Raw genomic sequence first — 24,875 nt, 5'->3', positions numbered from 1 at the left:
CTCATAATCGAGCAACATAAATTTAGGGCTTAGGCACATTCTTTACGGTCCGACTATACAACGTGAGCTGATTCATGGCATATTAAAGCTACTTAATCTGGTTTTCGTGGTTGTGTATTAGTTAACAAAATCAACGCAGTCTGCATATTTGCTTATGAACGTTTTCACGAAACTTGCAATATTGTTCATAAATTCATTCATGCCTCGTGAACTAATTCAGAGGTGGCATTCCGCATCTCGATTCGAGTGACTCGATTCGAAACGTTTTGAAGTCGTTTCGACTAATTTGCGGCACTACGTATCACATTCGACCAAGCGTTCGAGCTTGTTAGATTGCGGTACTAGATTTCGACTGCCTGTTCGAGCGCAAACTGTCAAATAAGAGTATACACTGAGAAAAAATATTTTTAATTCTGCTACGAATACGTTTCATAAAACCAACTTTGGTAAAATATAGGAATTGTTTTAATTTTAGTTTTTGGTTGCTTGTTATCGAAACATATTTGGATAAGTTTCGCAATTTTTTTCTAGTACACAATAGGGGTGAAAATAAAATAGATGTTGTCAAACATAGATCCAAAAAGATCCGATGTAATACGGAAATACGATTTTTTTCCTTTTATGTACGAAAAATAAATTTACCCTTTCCAAAAATATTTATACTATATAAAACAATTGATAAAAGAATGAATCATTTCGTTTCATTGACGAAAAATAGTTTAGACATCGATGATAACTTTTATGCACCGTACGGGCCAATCAACGTCAGATTTACAAATAAAATTTTAGTTCATTCCAAATTTCTTTCTTGCATTCTTCAGCTAAAAATATTTGACAGGTATTTTTGTTATGGCTGAATATATTTACTTCAAGGTATAAGCTTTCAACTTTTGAAGTTTGGAAAATTGAACATTTTTCAATCGCTGATAGCTCGTAAAGTATTTGATGCATGGAAAAAATATTAAATATAAAAAGTTGCAGTTTCGCATGAGCTTGCCGGAAAAATTGAGATTTTTTTTAAAAGGTGGATCAAATTTTTTGCTTATTTTTTCTTCAAATAATAAAAATCATGTTAGAAATATTGTGTAAAAATTTTGCAGTGGATCTCAAAATGTTTTGCGAGAAATTACAAATATAACGTTAAAAAGGGCAATTTTACATTAAACGCCATGTTATGGGCCAGCTTTAATTGAAATATCTCGTACAGTAATAAGGTTCTCAATATAATTATAAATATTTTCATTGAATAAAAAACTTATTAGTCCAAGCTTGTTTTTTCGATATGTTTCTATCATTTGCAGAATTCATAACATAAATAACAAAAAAAAAACTATATCAGATTTTTATTGGTGAATTCATTCGAAAACGCACTTTTTATTATTAATAAATTTTTCGTACAACTAAGAGTTTCCGAGTTATCAGTGGTTGAAAAATGGTCCAATTCATAAAATTCAAAAACTCATAACTTGAAAATATCTATCGTATTCAGCCAAAACAAAAAATAGATGTCAATTATTTTTTGCTAAGAATGCAAGAAAAATTTTGGTAGGAATTAAAATTGTGGTTGTAAATTGACATGGTATAAATATGTAAAACCACTCAACTTTTCGTTCATCAAGATGCCATTAGACGAAACCAACTATTTACAATGCACGAAAATGCTTCGTTGCAGAAAACGTGTAATGACTTTGTTCATATAGTATGATAATTTTAATTCCACCTAAGATTTTTTTTCAGTGTGAACAAAATTGCAGTTTGTTTTGTTTTTTCCGATGAGCGTCAAATTCACAGAATATAAATAGTGATAGTGGTAAATAAATTGACCCAAGCATGTTCATAATTTGTTCACGTCATTCTCCCTCACCACTTTTTTCAATGCTTGAGCATTATTTTAGTTTGATATAACTGTATTCTTGAACTTCTTACCACAAAATTTTAATATATCTCGCTGTTTATGTTGATGCACCGAAACATCAAAATGCCTAGCTGGTAGTGTGTCTTATTCGGACCTCAGTCGCATGATGGAATGTATTATCTGCAAAATGAGTTATTCACAATTATTCTTAGATTAAAGACCATATTTAATATCTAAATAATTGTTTAAAACAACACAACTTCGAAACCGTTTTTTCTCAAATCTTTTGGAAAATAATCATAGCGAGCGTTGCATTGAAATTTTGGTTTTCAGGGTTTTTTTCAGGAAACTGATAGCTTCCAAAAGTAACAATTTTTTTCAGCAATTGATGACGCAAAAATTTAAAAGCTAGTTCGTTAAAATAGCCATTTTTAGTTGAAATAGTTAAGACAAAAATGCGTTTTCGTGTTTGCGGGGTTGTTCGTGTACTTGTTATTTTCAATCGGTTGATGCATTCAAATTTGTTAGTAATTCAATTTGATTCAAATTTCTTTGCTATATAAGATAATATTCTGTATTTTCATGCATTTAATAAAAATGACGATATAACACCTAATTCTGTTGGTGTATAAAACGTACATTATGGCATTGAATTCAAGGCTATATTGTGATATTGAAAACAATTGAGGTATAGTCGGGAACAAATGCATCAATTAGAATATAAAATTGTTTAAAACACCACTTTGAAATCAAGAATGATTATGATTCTATACATCTATTAAATAGCGATTAGACAAGTCAAGGTGTCTTCACTTTGTTCCAACACTTTTTATTATTACTTGATGTAAGATAATTTATTATCAATATTTAGTATTACTTTTTCCAAAAAAGTATGTTCTTCATGGTGAAAATAGATATAACATAAGGAAACTCAAAGTACGTGGGAGCTTCTTACACCTTTTGGTAATTTTATATCCTCTATATATTTCGAAATAAAAACACAAATCATAATCTCGAACGACAGTCGACAGCAATAAAACTATCGAGCAAATACGTTCGACTCGAGTCGCTTTCGAGTTCGATTGTTATGGTTCCATAATGCCAACACTTCTCGATAATCTAGTACTTCTTCGAGCTAACACGAACGAAAATTTACTTTCGAGCTCGGTTCAAAATACATAATGCGAAACAAGGTCGAGTCGATAGAATTTTGATCGAATCGAGATGCGTAATGCCACCCCAGGATTCTTAAAATAATAGTGAGGATGCTCCATTCGTTCACAAAATCATAAAATACGTTTTCACTGTCATGATGTTATTAATAAAAGAAACAAGTTTATGTGTGATCTTGAGATTTCCGCGTGAATAATTTCACAAAACTTATTGTGGTTTCGTGAGCTGGTCCATAATACCTTGTATATTAGTCAACTACTATTCATTGATTCATTAACTGATTCTTGATTCATAGTACATTTTTAACGGCCTATCTTGCGTAATTGTGATTCTTAGAAGATATTTCTAATTATTTTCACTTTCATGCAACCCTGCTTATGGTCTTGAAATTTTCATGTGAACTATTTCCCAAAATTTAGAATATTATTCATGAAATCATTTTTGTTCCGTGAACTGTTCCATGAAATATTACATAGTTGTGTCAGACTGCTAACGAGCAGTCATAGGTACGTCTCGTAGATATAAAAAGGCTATTAGAACTTCGGACACCGTTATTCATTTAAAAAAAAAAATCAGTGTTTGTCCGTAACGAAAATGACAACTGTATGGAGCGCCAAAATACATTATAGAAAGTCACAAATCGTGTTCGTGCAATAGTCCACAAAACAAGATACCGCGAGTCAGTTACACTTGAATGATCCAGTTCATATTGTCAAGTATACACAATGTAGGTGCATTAAAAAATTAAATTTAATTGTTCTGAATATTCATAGTTATTATAAGTTAAGGTCTATAAAATCCTACAGCAACATTGATATTCGGAGCGCTCGCGGTCTTTTGGAAATTTTACCAATGCTCTTGATTAGGGACCATTCATAAATTACGTAACGCTTTTAGGGGGGGAGGGGGTTCGACAAGTTGTTCACGGTGTATTTATTAGAACAATTTTATGCAAAAAAATTCAGCATCTCTGAAACTTCGGAATATGAAAGAATGGGCTTTCCCCTATCATTTGAAACTAAGATCAAAATAATCCGTCGGGGGGTCCAGAGCAACTTTTTTTTGAAGTTTTTTTCGTGAAGCGATTTATTCAAATTTTCTCCGCAAAGCATATTGTGGCAGTTGGATTTTGCGGCCACTTCCTATCAATTATGCGAGATATCGTTACTTAATTGATCCTAGATTATGCGATATGTAATACTTTTGAAAACAAAATATGATTTGAGTGCAACAATAACCTTATATACATAGAAGTCTTCGAATATATCCCAAAAAAATTATCTTGATCCAAAGTTTTTTGCTCACTGTTTGTCACATTGAGTTACTTTTGAAAACGGATAATTAGCGTTTTTAACCAAACGTTGCAATGAAATCCGCGAAGTATTGCAATGGTGCGTTAAAAGTTTCATTGAGTTTGTTCAAATATAAAGGTTGAATTTCAGGACAAGTCAATTTTATACGAAGATGCTAACAGAGTAGGAGATTCATGTAAGAATAGTTATCAGTCATCCCTGGGCACAATCGAAAAAAATGAAAAAGACAATTACATTACATAATTCAAAAAGCTGTTTCTGCGGGAGGAATCACTTACCATCATGAAAAAGAATATTAATATCATACTAGTTTGGTCAACACTTATATAAAACTTCTCATCCCAAAAATATGAATGGTGCCCTGTATCAGGGAATTAAAATTTTCAGCTAAAAGATGAGACTTTCCAAGCTCTCAAATTCCGCTGAATTCACTATTGAACTAAACACAACTATTTGGCAAATAAAAAAAATGCTTGTGAATTGACAAACCACTAGGTCTTCTGTGAAACTAACTTAGACTTAAAATTCGTTAACATTTTAAACTACTTTTCGGGATAATTTCAAATCAGTTTTTAGTTGGTACAAAGTTGTAGACAATTAAATAATCTATCAGATTCTTACTTTTAGTGTTGTTCGAATGTCTAAAGCACCATCTAGAGGCAGAAATATGAACTAGTTCCATTGTAAAATCTATGTTTTCACGAAAAAAACTTCAAAAAAAAAGTTGCTCTGGACCCTCCGACGGATTATTTAGATTTTGGTTTCAAATGAAAGGGGAAAGCCCATTCTTTCATATTCCGAAGTTTCAGAGATGCTGAATTTTTTTGCATAAAGTTGTTAAAAAAAGACACCGTGTGTTACATATTGTGACATAGGAGGGAGGGGAGTAAGCTAGATCGTTACGTAACATGTTTTCACCGAAGAACAAAATTTTTTTCATGGAATTTGTTACGTAATAGGGGAGGGGGGGATAAAGAAATTTGTGACAATTTGTTACATGGGGGGAGGGGGGAGTCAATTTTGGGCAATTTTTGTGTTACGTAATTTATGAATGGTCCCTTAACGTATGGAATAAAATAATTTTTTACGAACAATGCAGCAATTGGGTTAAAACTTGTATAAAGATAATCTATTTTTGGACGGACAATTTCGTAGTCTTCGAACTGAAGTGGCAGTCTGAAAATTATTGTGTCATTGGTTTTAGACTTAGTTAGTGAGTAAAACGCACAAAGTTCTCGTTTTTTCATAAGCTCGCGTGTCTTATTTTGTGAATCGAACCTACAACTTATTAATTCGGACTTTTTATTTATTTCTTACATTTTTTTCCAATCATCTCGTCTAAATGAAGCTGTTTGTGAGCGCATGGTATCGCATCTATTGAAATCATGCACAAGGTACCGGGCGTTCGCTTGTAATTAAAACTGAAGCTGAGACGCATGGTCACTAGAGTGGCGCATTATATGCCATTTTCCAACATTGTGCTGTTTGAGTACTTTCTACGGTCCCAAGAGACTAAGTAAATTTTGGAGGCAATTGGTTGTTCACCTGATTTGCGCATTGTTTTTTTGACGCCAGGCTCGATGAAAACGAAAACGAGTGCCCATCTACGGTTATAGTGGCCTCAAACCAGTATTTGTGACGGGTCTAATGGTGATACACTTTTGCAACGCAACCCTTAACATATTCGTATGTATGTATGTATGTTTGTCTTTATAGTGAGGTTTAAAAAGCTTCAAAAGCCTGGCCAGTAGTGCATTGGCACTGTGTGGGACTCACGACTCACTTTCGTGCTTAACCACTAAAAATACCACAATAGATCTAACCTGCACACCTAGAAAAAATAGTGTAAATTTACGTCTCCTGACCATGACATATACGAGCATCAAAAATGACACAGTTTTACGTTTGAGTTTAATTTTCCATGTCGTTGAATTTTGCGAGCCACGTAATTTTACTACACATGTGGTGTTTCTTTAAAATGTTGAATAGTGTAATTTTATGGCACTGAGCATGGAAAGTACATCTTTCATGTAAAATTAAACAGAAGACGGTTATATTTCGTCATTCCGTCAATTACGGTTTGTTAGATTGTGGCAAGTTTGGAATCACGTCAACGATAAAATTCAGATTTTTTTGGTGTGTGGTTCACGAAATGGCTCGGCCTTTGAGTTTTGATTTAACTCTCGACTCTTCTCTTGTTTCTTAATTTCATCTATTACTTCGCGTTTAGCTTTCGTCCACGTGAACCGATTAGGTACTGATTCTTTGAACCATTTAGCTCATGTTACCGTGAGTCATTCAGCTTCTGGCCTTAGCACGATCTACTTGGATAGTCCCCGACGGTAAACTCACCCTACTCGACCGATAGTTCTCCGTCAGAGGAATTTTTCCCGACACCGATACTCGCTTCCTTGAGCCATTTAGCGGATACTATCCTACTCCGACTGAGAGATCCCCGCGGCGACGTAATTTCTCTTGGTACCGGTGTTTGTTTCGTGAGCTAATTACCCCCTTTTTTCGTCACGATGCTATCGGGTATTCCACGGCAGCGAATCTACCGAACCGTGATCTCCCCGGCGGTAGATTGCTCCCGATACCGATGTTCGTTTTCGTGAGCCATTTAGCTCCCCGGTTCGTCTACTCGGTCTAGTCCTCGGCGGTGGACCTAACCTACTCAACGGGCCAGCCAGTAGGTGCTGAGTAGACTGCCCAGAAAAATAATGAATTTTTGAAAACACAATCGGCCCACCCCTGAGTCGATTCCTGGTCCCACCAAGAGTACTTGCTCCAAATTTGAAGCAAATCGAACAAGTCTAGCTACCGGACCAACGTGCTTGAAGTTTGTATGGGATTTTTCGACAATTTACATGGAGAAAACCCTCTTGCTCACATTTTCGCCGCTAGGTGGCACTGTATACATCAGATTATCACCAAAAGTGAAACTTAAGAAGATAATTCTATTGTCTACAACTTTGTTGAAGACTGCAAAGCGATTCGACTCGAATAGGAAAAGTTATTAAACTTTTAACGAAGTGATGTCTGAGTCAGTTTTGCATGGGGCCTAGCAGTGCATGATAGTGTATCAGTACTAGGTTCTAACAAACTAAACATTTTTGTGGATTAATGGTTAGATTTAGCTGAATAGTATGTTCGGAAGAATTGCAGTACATAATACGAGCTATGCTTTGGTTAGAAAATTTTAGTTCAATCTGTGACCGCATAGATGGCGCCATCACTAACTTTTCAACGGAGAGAGATAGAATATCGAAATGTTTGGAAGAATTACTGCAATATTCTTGTTCTACAACTTAGTAGAAGACACCTAATTTCTATCTCTCTTTCGTTGAAAAGTTAGTGTTGGAGCGTGTACGACTCAAAGCGGGAAGTTAGACAAGTGGGTGTGATGATAGACGATCGGCTCAGCTTTAATAGCCACATCGACCACGCATGCTGGAAGGTCGTGAAAGTGCTCTTGGCACTATCTGGAATCATGCCCAACAATTCAGCGATCAGCAGCAGTAAAAGCGATTACTACCGAGTGTCCCCGCATCGGTGCTCAGATACGCAGGACCGGCATGGGTAACAGCACAACAGACAAGCATCTCGGTTGAACAGCGTATTCAGGATGATGGCCATGTAGTTGTCTAACGCGTATCGAACTATCTCGTCAGAGGTGAAGTGAACTTTGACATGACGCAGTTCTTGTCTAGTCATGGCTGATTCAAGAAGTATCTGAACAGGTTCGGCCACGCGTGATCGCCGTTCTGTATCGCGTGCGGTGATTCAGAAGGAACGTCTGAGCACGTGGTCTTCGAATGTTCACGATTTGAGCACGAGCAAATCTAGAAAACCATTGTCGACGAGGACATCAACATGACCAATATTGTCCAAAAAATAAGCGGCGATGGAGAAAAATGTGACGCGGTGAACAAAACAGTCGTTCAATTCATGTCACTGTTGCAGCGAAGACGGTGAGAGGAGTAACGACCAGCAACGTAGCAGAACAGGGCTTCGGGTCTTCGAGGCACCGATAAACCCGAAGTCGCACTCCAACCGGAATCGTGAGACCAATCTTAGAACTCGTCAAGTCAGCCTGTTGAAGAGAGATATAAGAGACGAGCGGGCGCGACCGGAGTAGACCAGATCCAGCGCCGGGAACTAGACCGAGCGCACGTATCGTCAACTATAGGTTTTCGGAGCATCTGAAACGCGGAATCGCATGACTAACCGCGGTACCTAACCGACCAGCATTGAGATAACGGTGTAGAGAGAGCTTTAGATGTCTTGTAATTTCTCCGTGGAAGTAATCTAGGCCCACCGCCGGGGATTAGTTCGAGTAGATCGACACACACACTCTGCAGACAGCATCGAAGCAAGAATAACGTGCCCGTCAACGGTTTCGGGAGACATTATTTCGTTAGGGAACTCTTCTTCCTGGTGGGCTAGCTCCATCGTCGGGGACTACGTCGAGTTGCACCGAACGCGACAAGCCAACAGTATAGGGTCGTCGGGGTACCAGTGAATCGGAAGCCACCTTCCAACCGGAATCGATGGATCGACCACGGCATCCAACTAGTCAACGCAAAGAGGAGCACAGGTACAATATCATGCCGTGTAGGACTGACATGGCGGTTATGAGACTAGCGAACTAGCACGACCTGCTTGACCGGGAATCAAGCGAAGTTCGTGGGAGAAATCTTATATCTTCCCAGCAATGGAAAAGGAAAACAAATCCGTTATTTCTAATTATCGCAGGATTGCCTTATTGTGTGTTGTATCAAAGCTGTTTGAAATAATAAGCACTTCCACGAATCTCACATCCTACATATAATTCATTATCCGATCATTAGAAATTTGTCAACAAATATATACAAACGTGACAGTTTTCATTGGTGATCTGCTTAATTGAATTCTGGCTAATCTCTCTTAATTCTTATTGAAATCAAATTAAATGGCAGGAACTCCTCTCAACGTTTTTTTACAAAATTAATTCCGAGTTTAATATTACAGTAAAAGTTCAGATTTTTTAAGAATTCTCTAATCGCTTCAATGCTGCTAAGATTTGAAAAATTGAATGAAAATTTATCAAACTTCATCTGTACCATTTCAATTTTCTTATCCTGATTTTACCTTTTAGAGCGACTCGAACTCGAAAACAGAATCAGCATTAATCAATGGCGTAATTTTGACTAAAACAATTAGTAGAATGTTTATGTCCAAATGGTACATTTTTGCATAAATTATCATAAGATAAGCATTAAAGAAACAATGTAATCAAAATTTGTCACATATAATGTATAATGCATGAAATTTTCGATTATTAATACTAACACATTGATATTTGACAAAATTACAGAATACTGAATGTTGCGCATCTGATGGTAGCGAATTTAAACTCGGTGTTTTTTTCATTTAAATAATGCTTTTCACTGATTAAAGTTGTATTTCAAAATACAGCACTGTAAAAAATCAATTACTTAAAAGTTCTGCAGTACATACATATAAAAACATTTAATAACTAAATAACTTCCTGATTGCTCATGAAAACTCACCATCACCTCATCAGAATAGGAATGCAAATTCCTTGTTCTCGTGACCTCTTGAAGTGAATCGTAGAAGTCAATAACAAACCCGCTTACACGTGCAGGCATGCAGTCGCACTTTATTTTTAGCAATCAATCCGCTAAGCTATGCCATATAACCATATAACCCAGTTGCCTTCATTCTATCATGCTCCACCGTTCTTTCGTCTGCTTCCAGAAGGTCCGTTCCAGTCGGATGCGCTCCTGGTGCCCGAGGGTTGTCTGTTCGACCACATCCACAACGCGTCCAGGTGCTGGCCATTCGTCAGGTGGAATCAGACCGGTGCCGCAGCCTGCCAGGATCGCAACATGCAAATGCGTAGCTTCGCCATGCTGCTTCCGTGTGGAATCTCGCTCTTCTCCGGCGTCGAGTTCGTCTGCTGCCCGAAGCATTTCAAAGGTGAGTGAGCTGCCGTGCATGCAGATATCTCCTCTTTTGTGTGTACACTGAACACGGTGTGGATGACTCAGCCGTAGATTGCTATGATTGAAAGTGCACTGATAATAACGTCCGAACAGGACGAATGACAGACAGGAAGTAGGTATCTAACTACACTCGGTGACGGACTGTCCAATGGCGATGATACAGTGTGTGCGGTTGACCGATGATAATAATGATTGCGGGGGTCGTCGGTAAATTTAAATGTCGGCTATAGTTAACACGTTTGATTTCGTTTGAGATTGATCTTAACGTATACACAGTTCGTTGGTATAGATGGCAGCCAATTTGCATAACGCCGCCGGAGGGTGTGACAGTTTGGAAAATTCACGTTTCCTCACTAAAGCTGGAGTCGTTCGCTCTGAACCAGGGCGCAGCATGCAGCATAAATTCTATTTTGTTCGTCCTCTTTTCGTCGCTCGGTGCAGTGTAACCTGCCCCGGAGTGCTAAGCGGAGGATTGTTGCGATACAGTTTCATACAATTTAAATGCTATTGTTATGCAAATCGAACACTGTTCTGGAAAATCTGTTAGTCGGTAAAGTGCATTTTCAGTCCAGACGGTTGTGTCATAAATTTCGAAAGGCACTCTGCGGTGACATAATTTAGCTCGTAAAGGAAAGGAAAGAACAGTTGGGCTGCTGAAACAATGGAATGGTTTTCGGGAAACTGTTCGCCATCGTATTTTATCCGTTTCATTTAATATTGTTAAATCCAACGAGTCGATTCATTTTATCCATCCAGATTTCATTGGAAATGATTCACTGCAGTACCGAGGGATTTGCGTTCATGGATTCGTACAATACTGATCACAATGTCCAACCTAGCAAACGTTAAATAACACGGTACTGCAACAATTTTTACCTTTTCTGACCTAGTGTAGGTTGTAGGCATCGTCAAATGCAACACAAAATAATATATGAAAACTGTTGTACACCCTCAAAATCTTAATTTATAACAAAAAAAAAAACATTTTCTGGGACCTATGGCACAAAAAAATTAGCTACGCTGTCATTTTTCAGCCGATTCCAGATTTTTCAACGAATATGTAAACAAGCAAAATATACCTTTCCAGCGGTATGCATGATATTAGCATTTATATGTTTTATAAGATTTATAAGATATCGCACAATATTTTGAGATTTGGCAAAATATGGAAACGTTCAGCATTTTTCCAAAGACACATCTTTCTTGTAATGATAATTCAAAAAACATTTAATTTCACTTCCATTGATATTCACCAAAATCGACCGAAAATGGCAGTTATTCAAAATTTTACAAATTAGGAATTGTCTCCCATGACTCTTAAGTGGTCTATGTGGCAATGAAACTATTATCAGCATTTCACCCCAGCGATTATTTCGAAAGCGCATTTTTCGCCTTAATAAGGCCATCTCCACCGATGTTCTGGATTCATGGTCTATTTCTATTTCTATTTTATCCAAAAATATAGGTCTGAAAAAATAGATCAAAGGTTTAATTTTCGCACCGCTAGATCCAAAAAACTAGATTTAAAAGCTGGACACATCTAGAAAAACATTCAAAGTGTAAATAAGTTTCCATAGCTAGCTATTGATTTTGAGTGATTTAAACAATTTTGAAAACCATGGCCAATATTTATGTTTTATATGATATGAATCAAGGAGTTTGCGATCGGGGCTAATTTAAAGATAAACAAAAAACTAAACCTTTGCAATTAGTGCAACAATGAATTAAAGGCGGGAATCTATTATACGATCTGTCGTGCAAAGTTGAAGATTAATGCCACGGTGATCAGCAGTATTGTCTCGACATCCACTCGAGAGTACCTACTGGATCATAAATACTAGGAAACAGGGATCATTTAAGGGTCTATATGGTATCTGAACCCATGAGAATTTGATCAGGAAAGCCGTACCCGAAATAAATGACCGGATAGGTTTCGAACAGCTTAACGACGGGATTTAATGAATGAGTTGAACTAGTTTTCTGCCCAATCGCCGTTTAGTAGACCTTCACATGGTGATCCTGGCACCATGCTGATTAGCAACATTTGATTATAGGCACGAATCTGCTCCGTAGTATGAGTAATAGCTGCCATATGCCAAGTTAGCGGATTAATAACTTTCTTTTCACATTCTAGCCTATTACCCTGTCTCATTTTCATCGTGTCCTTCACGCTCGTTTCACCCAGTAACTTCATTTACATTTTCCGGGATTTTTGGTTTTAGAATCACTATTCGGCCTTATCGCGGCCGTATCTAGCCTCATGAATGGATTACCATCTAGCATATAGCTGCCGAGGCACCTCATTTCTCCGCCCGTTCTAGACCAGACACTGTTTTGAGTGGCTCCTATTGTGGCGAACAGACGATCTTCGGGTTTATTGTTTCCTGACAGCATATGACCAAAAATTCTACCAGGATTGGTTACCTGATCTCAGCTAAAGTTGCTCGTATTCCAGCTGGTACCGTAGGAAACTAAAGGAAAGGAGTTCAGAGGAGAATGACAATGTGGCTTCTGAACGATGATGCAGTACTACCGAGCAGGTGCAGGCCTGTAGCGTGCAGTTCGCCGCCAGCCAGGAGCGTTATCATTAGAGGGACGCTGAAATCTAGATCTGCTTTATAAAAGAAGTAAGGTTAAGTCATAAAATCAATCAGGCTCAGTTTTCTTGGCGCGAAGCTGAAACTCCATAATAGATTCCAGAAGATCGCTCATTTTCTTAGCTTCATAAAAACAGAAGTGGGCAGATATGTGGTCCTGGGCGGTAAAGCAGTCCACATCCCTAAATTGCAGCAAAAATCGTTAAGTAAGCTAGATCCATTATCACCGAGAAATACAGTGAAAATTGAAGCCTCCTCGGTGCCGGGAGACAACTTATCCCCCATCAGTATTGCACTAGGTTGACTCTCAGGTTGAAATGTCCCATTAGATTTCCGGTGTTTCTGAAAGAGCTGGAAACAAATTTCTGAGACCAGAAGCAGTTTGTTTTGGCTTTGTGTCAGAGCTTTCTCGAGCTATTATATTTCGCGGCCTCCCATGAGAAAAAGTTTAACCTTTACAAAGAATCTTATCTTCCTATTGTTTTTAAGAGCAAGAAAAGATGTCCCCACATGAGGGCGGTCAGAGTCACACTCTTTCAGAGGCAAAAGAGTATAATGATTTGTTGTAGAGAGTGGCACATCTCTTTTTATTAATTCTACACATGAATGCTTAGAGCGTCTTTTAAGGCAACGTTTCAGATGCTTTGGGCGTTGTTTGTACGCAGGGGTTGGCAATACATCATGTGGACTCATAGGCATTTTTTCAGCATCCTAACGCAAAAGTCATACTCATTATTCTTTGCGCAATTGCCACCCCAAGCCTTCTTGCTACAATGACCGATTTTTTCGTATTTAATGCAATGATGCAATGCATGACGTGCGGTTCAACCAGCCGAACAAGTAGGCAATCTTCGCCGAAGAAGACATAATTAAACCCAAAGCAGTTCTTCCAAAAGTCACCCGATACTAGTGTCAAGCGGCATACAATTTAATCCCATCCAGTACGAATGCCATTTAAAATGTTCGCTCACTGAAGCAAGAGGTCCTTAAAACAGCCAACTCTTTGCTTCACAAATCTACGCATGTCAAACTCGAATCGATTAGCACACCGTCCATCTCATCTTTATGAGCGGGCATATGGACGCAGTAGTTCTTCATAAAAGACATGTCACCAGCAACGTTATTATGTTGCTTTAGACAACAGCTCATCTGCGCGAATTTTCACACGGCTGGATATTTCTGCGTTAGTTTTTTCGAAATATTTAAAGTAATTAACGGATTATCTTTGATTCGAAAGAAAATCAGATGTGGTCCCATCGAGTTCAATGTGTATGAACTTAAACAGAAAGTCGGAGTGTAGATGACGAATCATGTTCGACCTCCATTTTACCATCTACTGAGTCTGGTATGGAGAGTTTATTCACACACTGACCAGAGTCCGGCGCCAAATGAAAACTTCAAGAATACGACGAAATTAGGGAGATGTAATAAATTGAAAAACAAGTCAGACGTGATGCAAAAATGTTGTCACCTATCTTCTTTACTTAGCAACTGGCACGAGGAATTTGTAAAAACCGTGATCAGCAACAGATCATCAAAGTTCCTTTGTTTCATTCGCACGTGCAAAAAGATGAGGGAGTAATGTCTGGAACATAACTGGAATGTCGTGACGAAACTTGGACTGCTAATTCAAATCTAACAATATGCACCATAATCAACAACCCAGATGGGTTAGATTCCCAACCCCGCACACAAGGTTTAGAGGTTGCTCTAAAAGAGAATTTTTCTAATTCGAAAAGGTAAGAACCACTACAATCGAAACAACCATTTTCATATACACACTAAATTATTTTTTGAAAGTTTAGTGGAAAACAGAAAGTTAAAGTACACAACAAAGGGGCGCAAAATTGAGATTTCGCCAAGGGCGCCAGAAGACCATGCTACGGTCCTTTGTTAAATCCAGCCTAATAAAGGAGTAATGCGATCCGTTCTCATAATGCTATGATTAAGATTTTTTTCAAACCGGCAACAAAGGTTGATACACATATAGCGCCCCTATCGATGTATGATGTTGTCCGGAACCGAGATAGGATGAAAAATTTCACATTGTCAAAATTTCCAAACATTTTTTCCGGCAAAATAGTGACGAAATTGATTAATGCATCCAGCACAATAAAAGATTTTACGCCACTGTTTTTTTAAATGGTGTAGTCCTTGACCTTGTAAACAGAGTAATCACAATAATTTTATTTGAACTCCAACGAAAATGGAGAAATGAACAGGAAGTTAGCAGCACTAACCAGCTGGAGGATATGAATCAGTAATTTCAAGTCGCCTCAAAATTCTGTGAGAATACTTGTGAAGAGGTACGAGTCAGTTTTTTTCCGAATATCCGGACCGGTTTACGCCTCGAAGCCAAGGACACTCAGGAAAAAAGTGCAAGAGCACAACTCTTCCCGATGTAGTACCTAACGTTGGTCCCAAAAGGGCGAGGGTATGGAGATACAAGCAGTTGCAGCCGTCCCAAACAAGTTATTTGCGAGTGAGTTATCCCTCATACATACTTAATTTTTTCTGCCGAATCTCAGCTTTTTTGCATCTTTTGCCGAAATCTCAACAGCTGAGATTCAGCAAACATTATTTATTGCAGAGATCCCAGTAAAAATGACGTTTGAGTGCTGAAACTCGGAAAATAGTTCACCGAAAATCAGCAAACTAATCTCACTTTTCTGAGATATCATTTTCTAAATTTGCCGGCTACACAGCTGTTGGGAAATTACCGAGCCGAATTGAGTGTGTAGTCAGAAAAAATTTTTCACTAGTGATCTATCCCTCGTATACTTGTGTCCATGTAAGTGACGTCATTATCGCATATGCGAGCATTGTCCTAACAAAAATTATTTAAACCATGATATATTTAAAATGACCATTAAGTAAGCGAAAAATAGTTTTCGAATGTTATGTCTGTTCGTCTGTGTTTTGGGTTTAATCGGTGAGCTTTATACTGGAGAAAGTATCACAGCAAATGTCATGAGCAAGTTTACAATGGTTTGATTATCAAAATCAATTTGACGTGAGATTTTCATATTTTCCAAGTAACAATTGAGGTTCTATAGCACTCTTGAAGCACATCTTGAAACTTAGATTGCTCTAACACTGTGCTATAAAACCTAAATTGTTACTTGGGTGGTGCATGTGATGGATTGTAAAGTTATTCTCATCTATGGATTACACTGATTTGGTCATTCAGTTATGCCATCTCCAATTATCTGACCTAGTTGTGTCTAGTTCAGTTATTTAACCGTTCACCAGCCACCCGATCTAGTTTTGTAACCTCTGCTACAAACTTTTGAAATTTTCATTTATTTTTATTTAGATCCCTTAACCCTCCGGCACTCGCGCCGTTGTGTTTTGTGCAACACCTTCCGAAACTCTAGCGAAATCTTCTTCCAGCACCAGCGGATGCTCATTCGGGGAGCCATTCGCGCTAGTGCCGGAGGGTTAATAAAGCTTATAATTGGATAGTTTATCTGAGTACTTTGTTTCACAGACAGTCGATGGACCATTTATCATGGACATTTGTGTATTTAATTTATATTTGGTAGAGTAAGGTGGGGCAAAAGTGCGCACCTAACAGTTTTCGTAAAATAACTATTAGTAGAAAAGCACTAGAAAATCGGCATGATTACAAATTATTACTCTCATCACACATCTTCAAAACGTAATACTAAATATCTCTTGGTTTTGCTTGTAATCCGAGAAATAGTTATTTTCTTATGCATACTCAAATGCGTACTTTTGCCCCATGGTCGGGGCAAAAGTGCGCACAGCTTAAATAGCCGATTTATTTCCGCCCATAAATTAAACTAATCAATTTTAGGATATCCATCCCCTCTTACTCTTCCTTCATAACTAAAAAGTACCCCTCCCTCTGCCTCGGTTGATGTTGTTTAGTTTTTGATTATGTTGAAAAAACTTGGATGTTTCATCTTTTAGACAATGTGGTTCATGATCAAACTATCACCCCTGGTAACATCATTATTTGTCATAGTTGGGTAGATCACTACAAGATTTCTTGCGAATATGCTATTTATATTGGAAATACATCTTTATTTACATATTCATAGTTTTTTGGTTCTTTTTTAATTACTCTGAGCTTTCGGCACTCTATATTTTTCCTTGGAACCAGTTGTGCTGATGCTTTTGTTCCTAAACCGCTCATATCAGTCGTAATTTGACCGGTGAGCTCACAGTTATTGAAGATGCTGGTCCCTTCTTTAACTCGTGGAAGAATTAGTTCAATTTTTATATAAAAAGCTTCACTCGCGTCTTTTGATTTGGGGCGGATATGCTATGCGCACTTTTACCCCGCTGTCAGTTTTTTTACTTATTCATTTGTTATGAAAATTACTGATTTTTTTATTAAATCAAATATATCTCGAAACGAACCATATGTTGAAGATTTTTAGGGTACTGTAGTTTTATAGATCCTGATTTATTCAAACAGCTAATTTATGATTCCCAAAATTCAAAAAATAATATCAAATCAGCGAAAAATGGTCCTTCCCCCTTAATTTCAAGCCACTATATTCAAACCTCTCATGCTTATATGTGCAATTAGTTGACTTAATGATACACTAAATCCATACAGAGTTGCCAGGTTCTAGTGCTTGTGTGCTTCTAAAAGTCCTATGCGCACTTTTGCCCCACGCGCACTTTTGCCCCACGCGCACTTTTACCCCACCTTACTCTACAGAATACCATACCGCTATTGTCAGAACCAAAGTTTCTCCGTCCAAAAAGTAAATTTACATATATACCAGACAATATGCATTCATCAAGCACTTTTCTTTCAATTTATGTCTAGACATTTCTCGCGAAACCAATGTCAAAATCAATTTTTTTCTTGTTCATCTGACATGGCTCAATGCGTTAGCATAACTGAGCCGTGGGTCTTTTGCTGCTGCGTGTTGAGATCCTCTTCCGTGGTGGTGAAACATTAGGTGCGTTATCTGCCGCACTTTGGGGGTCATTCGGTCCGTCTTCTCTCGCGTTTTCGTTTGCGTACATGTCGTCGTCGATACTGCATTCATGATGCTCACGATCGGATGTTCTTATTTGTTTCTTGTCCTTACGGATCGCTGGTGTAAATCCTTCTTCATCGGCATTTGATTCTTTATGGGTGATGTTGGTTGTTGGTTTAGAGGTTTTGTCGGACGCATTCCCACCACACGAATGCCGTTGAGAAATCCTGGGAAGAAGTTCCTTCTCCATCCTTTGAACATAGTCAGTACCGCATGTCGTAGATATTGGAATTGCAAGCATTTTCTTCTACTATGTTGATTACATGCCCTGCTACAGCAGTGGTATGTAATCAAATTTAACTTCTGAACTGAGCAAAACGAGAAACCTGAGTAGGACGTGATAGTTGACCGCGTGTTCTAGAGGAGTATCAGTCGCCATTCATCCATACACGGTCCATCCGAGACGCATCTTCACGGCGATCGGTTCTCCTAGTTTCCATGACGTGTCAGAGCTTGGCATGATCCACGCCTGTTAGAATCTGTGAACGGGCTTCTCGGTAAGACTCAATTGGAAACCCTGCCAGATGACGGAATCAGTTTTGTTTTTTGTTTCAGTCTTTTGTTTTGGAGCTGAAGTTGTTGCAGTGTTCATACATTTGTCAGTTCGAATCTTTTAGTTGGCTGCTTCGCTCCAGAGATTTGTATTCTAACCCTTTGGAAGAAGGTTTCCGTTCGTCTGGTTTCTCCGGTTTATTTCAGACACAGCGATACTGATGGTCCATTGACTCCTAATTCGCAAGGCAGTAAGGCTCTTTTTTCAAAAGGGTAAACTCGTATCCATCGTCTATAAACGCGCAGGCAAGTACCGATTTTGACTGTCCATATAAAACTACGGGTATGACTCTGAGCTAAATTTCACTGCTCTGTCCTTGTTGCAGATTACACCTATGCTCAATGGTTATTCCGAAGTTAGAGGCGATATCAGAGCTTGTAGATTCACCTTCAACTTACAGTTTACCGTTACCATGAAGGAGGGGATGATGTGAAAAGTTGATTGCTGCCCACCTCGAGTTAGAGTTGAATTCAACAAACCACATACCCTTTGTACACGAAGCAGGTGTTCATTGATGGTTGCTTGGTCACGATTGTGGCAGCCGGCTGATTTCTTTCGGCATCTAAACGAACATTAAGAAATCCGTTCCTCTTGTCGCGAAATTGCGTATCGTTTTCCTCAGATAATATTACCACATGTTCCGCTATTGTGTCTAGCTAGGAACTGAAGTCCAGAAGAGTTGTACACAAATCTTCCAAACGATTGCGTAGATGATCGTTTCTATCAGCGGTATAACATTCTCAGCGTCAAAAGCGAAGCATATTTTCTTCATTCGAAAAAGCACACATCTGGGTTGATGTGTTGAATATTGTGCAGAAATGGTCTTTTTGATTTCCACAACAATCAGACAAATCATTTGACACTGCCTGTCGTGCTGCCAACTGGCTTCGGTTCAGGGTGCAAATCGTATCTTCACCAGACAGATTAATTCTGTTTATTCCATCCAGTGTGAGCCTTACGTCCGGGTTGAAGTCGAGCGGATGTTTGATTAATTCATTGTAAGGACATCAGCAATGCTTGCAGACACCTCGATGGACCTGAAGTGGTACCACTTTTCGCAACTGTCGTTCTGAACTATTCGAGAGTCACCGCGTTGATCACACAAATCACAGCAATGATCCTTGCGGGCGTGTCGCGATCCGATAGGATTCGCAGCGGTCGATCTAACATTCTAATCTAATTGATTAATGAATATTCAATGTAATCTTACGTTTAGTGAATTCGCTAGACTATCGCGCAACTATAAATTAGTAGAAGATCTCGTTACTGCATCAAGTTGCACGACTAGGGTTAACTACATATTCGCCAGCAAACGTAGCGGGTTAAACTGTATTACTTTTAATTTCAGATTTCAATCTACTGGGTGTCAACTGTTCATCGAGAAAAATTCCGAGATTTTTGACACAATTCGCACTGTCAATGGTGCATTCTGCTAGATAGTATTCTAATCGAATTTGCGTTTTTTTCTCAAGAACGCAATGTTTACCATTTAACGATGAAGTACAGCTGCGTCATCAGTTGAAATACAGAAGAAAAATCAAAGGACCGAGATGGCTGCCTTGTGGAATACCAGATACTTTGACAGCCAGGCGTCGAATACTGAGATACGATTGTATACAACGGAGAACGTTGGTCCCAAAGAAAAGTCTATCCAATTTTGCCACTGCAATCTCGCGATTAATCTTGTCGAAAGCAGCTGAAAGGTCCGTATAGATTACGTCAGTTTGAGTCTGTCAGGCAAATGTCACATAGGTCGTGAACGACAGAAGATTCGTAGATGTTGAACGTTTCAGCGTGAATCTCCCATGACTCTTAAGGGTCTATGCGCAATGCTACCATGCATTTTCGCCTTAAGAGTTCATGCGCGAAAATTCCTAATTTGGGGAAAAATTATTACCTCCCGCTTTTTTCGACCGATTTTAAAAAGCAAAATGTGATTGGATGCAAATTTAAATATTTCTTACAAAACAACAAAATATAGCATACCGTTGGAAAGCTCTATCTATTCTTCTTTCCAGAACTGTTCAAAAGTCGAATATCGGCTGAAAAATGACAACGTAGCTAATAATTTGGGCCAAGTGCCCATAAAATGGTGTTTGTTTTGCTACAAATCAAGATTTGCAGGGTATATTAAACTCTTCAAGCGTGGGTTTGTGTTGTACTTGTCTAGACTTACATACATCACTCGAAATGTTCATTCAATGTTTGTTTGTTTTTTGGTAGCACCTTAAAGAGTTAGAACAGTATCATTATATAAGTTTAATAGTTTAGATCTTTTCAAACATACAATTCTCTTTGTTTTATTGTTGCATCAATTTCAAACATAATGCCCAGACTGAATTCTATGAATCTTTGAAATAACAAAAACACCCCTGTGGATAACTTCAAAGGACATTTTCAAGCACAATCGCGTGCAGACTGTTGAACTCACTGCAAACAAGTTAATTAATCAAAAAGCGTTTCTCACTGTCAGCTCAAATGCAGACGCAACGATTCCTACTTTGTAAGTTATAGTAGTTTCGTATTCCCTTGGGGCAATGCAAACAAGTGCATCCAGCGAACTAATTAACCTAATATGAACCGAGGGATGGCGAACCCAAAAACGGAAATTTCGACGCCAGCGTGACAGCGCTCAAATGGAGATTTTTTTCTTAAAACAGAATCGCTGTGTTTTATCTAAGGTGAATTGCAGTATAACAGAAGAATGAGCATGATAGAATCTGCGTAATATTCCGGTATTTAATAGCAGAAAGATTTTTCCATGGAAAATAAAATTTATACCAACCGGAATAATCATAGCTCTACCAAGCTGACATGATAATTCTGGAAAAAGCACCATAAGTTTCTTGATAATTTCAATTATAGAACGAAAGCCATGAGAACCACAATGTTTCCATCTACCGCAAAGTACTCACACAGTGTTTCCATCTGTAAATATATCATTTAAGGGTCAAACAGAATGCTTCATGACTGACGGAGCGTCGATGTCCGGTTTAAAAAGTTCGTCAAACTATGGATTACTTCCTATAGCAAACGAGTCAATGTTGTCCCGACAACTTTGTAACTTTTCAAAATATTCCTGCCGCTGTCTCAATGACGCACCATTCTGTTTGACCCTTTAATTACTCTGTATTTTTACGATGTTAATAGCAGTACGTTGAGCCAGAGTCCGAAGTTCATTAACGTCGAAATTGAACATTTTAGAATATGATGAAACTGACAGCACGTGCAAATAAACTAGTACACCAAACGAATTATCCTTTGAAAACGGGTAGTTTGAAGACTTCAATTCCGTTACGTTAAGCTCCGGCTGAGCAGAACACGTGCCAAAATAGCTTCACATTAGTTTAGAGTTTGGGTTCAACAGTGCATTTTTTTGCATACGCTCAAAAACTGCAATAAATTTTCTCTCGGAAAGCAGACGGCGCCAGCCACCCGGAGAAACTTGAAATCTTTTTTAATTTCCGACTCGTATTTTAATCTCGTTAACCCGTTTTCTGACAGTTTTCCGTGCGCTCAAAACTTTTGACCGTAAACCCAACGGGGTTAACGGGAATAAATTAGTAAAATGTAAAAACGCTGCTAATGGGAAAGTTTCTACCGATGGGAGAACCTCACCATGCAAACACTACCAGTTGTGGTCGATGAATATTTTTCGATCAAAAAAAATCTTTGTATGCGGAACAAGAAAATTTTCACCAATGGTCGATATCGGTTACCTATACACACATATGTGTGCAGCAGCACAGTGGAACACCGCTGCAATGGCTTTGTGTGCAAACGAACTACGCGGAAAATATGAATATCCAATCAATTATTCATCATTTTTCGTTCAACGAATCGCGTGATACTGATGCCTGCTGCGGTGGTTGACCTGCGTGCCCTTGTAGCTGTATGCGCCCGTGTTAGCTCGCAAATTGTTTTTTACAGCCACAGCTAACACAATGCACTTTTTTTTCGAGATCGGTGAAAGTGGGCCGATGTTGGGGCTTCAATTTCCTACAATTTTGGAGTATTTACAACCTGGACGTCCAACGGTGCCTTTGTTCGAGTGTGAATTAAATGAGTTGATCTCGTTATTGAAAGTTGAAAATCTATATGAATATCACCGTAGGATAAACATAAACATAGAATGCCTTGCAATGTTTTGATAAACACGTCATATATTTTTGCTGTTTTATTATCATTTTGAATTTATAGTTGACTTTACATTGGGATTTTATGTTTTGGGACTTTATCAACAACACGTAATCACATACCTACCCAAAATACGACCCGCATGTTACACAATAAAAAAATTATGGATGATTGAAATGCGATTTCAGCATTAGAATTTGATTTACGCCTATAAAGCGTCATTGAAATGTACCAAAAGTACATTACATGCTGAATACGTGAAAAAAACTTACGTCAACCCTGCAATTGAAAATTTGTTCATTATTATAGATTATTGAACACATAAGTTTCAAAATAAAACCTGCACACATGTATACGTCAAGATCCTGTGAGATTGTTATGGAACGTTTCTATACACTTCGAACATATGAATTTAAAATATTATGATAGGTAAGGTTAATTGGCAAAAAGACATTTTATTTAAATTCGATATGGCGATACGAAGAGCGGTAGCACATATATTCAATTTCTATATTGTAACGTCACAATTGAACAATATTTTCTCAAAATGTCATTGCCAAACGCTGAAAATTGAGCGCATGACAATAAATCTCCAGAGGCGATAAAAATTTTCGCTGTGGATATCATAACTCAAAATTTACTGGACCGTTCGTTTTCAAATTTTTCACATCATTCCCCAGGTAACAACACCCAAAACTCGGCCGTAATACCTTTACGGTAATAAGAAAAAAAAATGCTCTAATAGCAAGACGTTTCATGCTAAAACGGTCCCAACAAAAAATTCCCCAAATGGCAATACCAACACATTTAAATCTCTTCTGCATCGCACTCATGTTTCATCAATTCTTATTCAATAAATCCATATTAAACTTACAAAAGGGCGAATAAGATTTGTAAACAAACTTTTATTTTGATGGTTTCTCTTAATTTACTATAATTTCAAAGCAGAAAACAATTGAAATTACTTCTACGAAGGGTAAAAATTTACATTAGCGCATATTTTTCATGAAATTCCACTCTGCAGCAGACTAATGAGCGAAACAAGTTTGTTTACAAAAAACATTTTCGCCCTTTTGACGAATTAATATTGAAATATTAACGCGTCGAATTGTCTGGAAGTCTGTAGCACTTCGCTTGTCATTGTATTGCGCATCGAGCAAAGCGATGATAGAGACGAGTTTCGATTTTTTCTACGCGACACATTCCGTATTTGAAGATCGGCTCACACTCGGCTAGCTTCAAAGCACAGCCAGAAAAAAACGACTCGGAATAGTGGTGGGGTGTTTCGGCCGGTGTTAAATTGAAATTTCTTTTCTATCACGGACGTTAACAGCAAGGTAGCGACTGCACAAAACATGAATAGTCCTTCCCGTCATGTATGGGAAGCAAGACCTATGGTTTGGATCCACGTATCCGAACCGAGGGTCCAGATCCAGACACTTGTCTGGATCTAAGCACCAGGTCTGGGTCTGGTTCAGGTCCGGACTTGGTAAGGGGAAAAGGGGATGGGCTAGATCAGGGTACTGGTCCGGATCCGGGTACTGGTCCAGATCCGGACACTGGTTCGGATCTGGGCACTGGTCTGGATCCGGGAGGTCCGGATTTGGGGACTGGTCCGGATCTGGCAGCTAGGCCGGATCCGGAAACCGCCTAAACTTTTTATTCCACTATCCAACCTACCCAGTAAAAAATCCGTAATTCTGGTTGGTTTCTGCCAATATTGGGGCAGATTCCAGCCTGAATTTGGTCAGAGATCCGCCAGGATTCCGGTTGGTTTAGCTCGGTACTAACACTATCATAGCAATCGACCGAATTATCCTACATCCGAACAGAGCCGAAGTTGACACATACTGAAAAAGTGTTTGATTGTGTGATGCGCATACATGAACAGCAACCGAAATTCGTCATTCCACCGTTTACTACCTTTGCGGGAATATGAGTTTAATACCGCAATGCGCAATTGCCTGGTCTGTTACCGAAAAGACGATAGAATCTTACCCAAAAGTAATAAAAACATGCTCGTCGGATTTTGGGTATACTTTTATCACATCTTAATGTGACGCTGGTGACTGCCGCTTTAATCTTCATTATCACCCATTGGACGAGGCTGAGAATAAAATAGTGGACTCAGCTCTTTTAGGATGAGCTATACTTCATTGCTATTGAACCATTGTTGCACGTCCATGCTACAATAGCAACTGGCCAGATCTGTCAA

General features: G+C 38.4%; 1 protein-coding gene across 9 annotated transcripts in view; it reads left to right on the top strand.

Moving 5' to 3' along the window:
* LOC131683573 (amyloid-beta-like protein) overlaps positions 1-24,875 on the top strand; it is a 268,575-nt gene that overhangs the window by 145,286 nt on the left and 98,414 nt on the right. For 7 of the 9 annotated variants that reach the window (XM_058965655.1, XM_058965656.1, XM_058965660.1 and 4 more), the window contains one exon: positions 10,102-10,323. The exons of 1 other annotated variant lie outside the window; for it this stretch is intronic. In XM_058965655.1, coding sequence (XP_058821638.1) covers positions 10,102-10,323 — 222 coding nt within the window. The remainder of the gene's footprint in view (positions 1-10,101; positions 10,324-24,875) is intronic. One more of the 9 variants, XM_058965659.1, reaches the window with a different exon arrangement.

Source organism: Topomyia yanbarensis, chromosome 2 (assembly GCF_030247195.1).
Source record: "Topomyia yanbarensis strain Yona2022 chromosome 2, ASM3024719v1, whole genome shotgun sequence".
Taxonomy (NCBI): domain Eukaryota; kingdom Metazoa; phylum Arthropoda; class Insecta; order Diptera; family Culicidae; genus Topomyia; species Topomyia yanbarensis.
The sequence above is the reverse complement of the archived record's forward strand: the minus strand, read 5'-3'. Positions and strand labels throughout refer to the sequence as shown.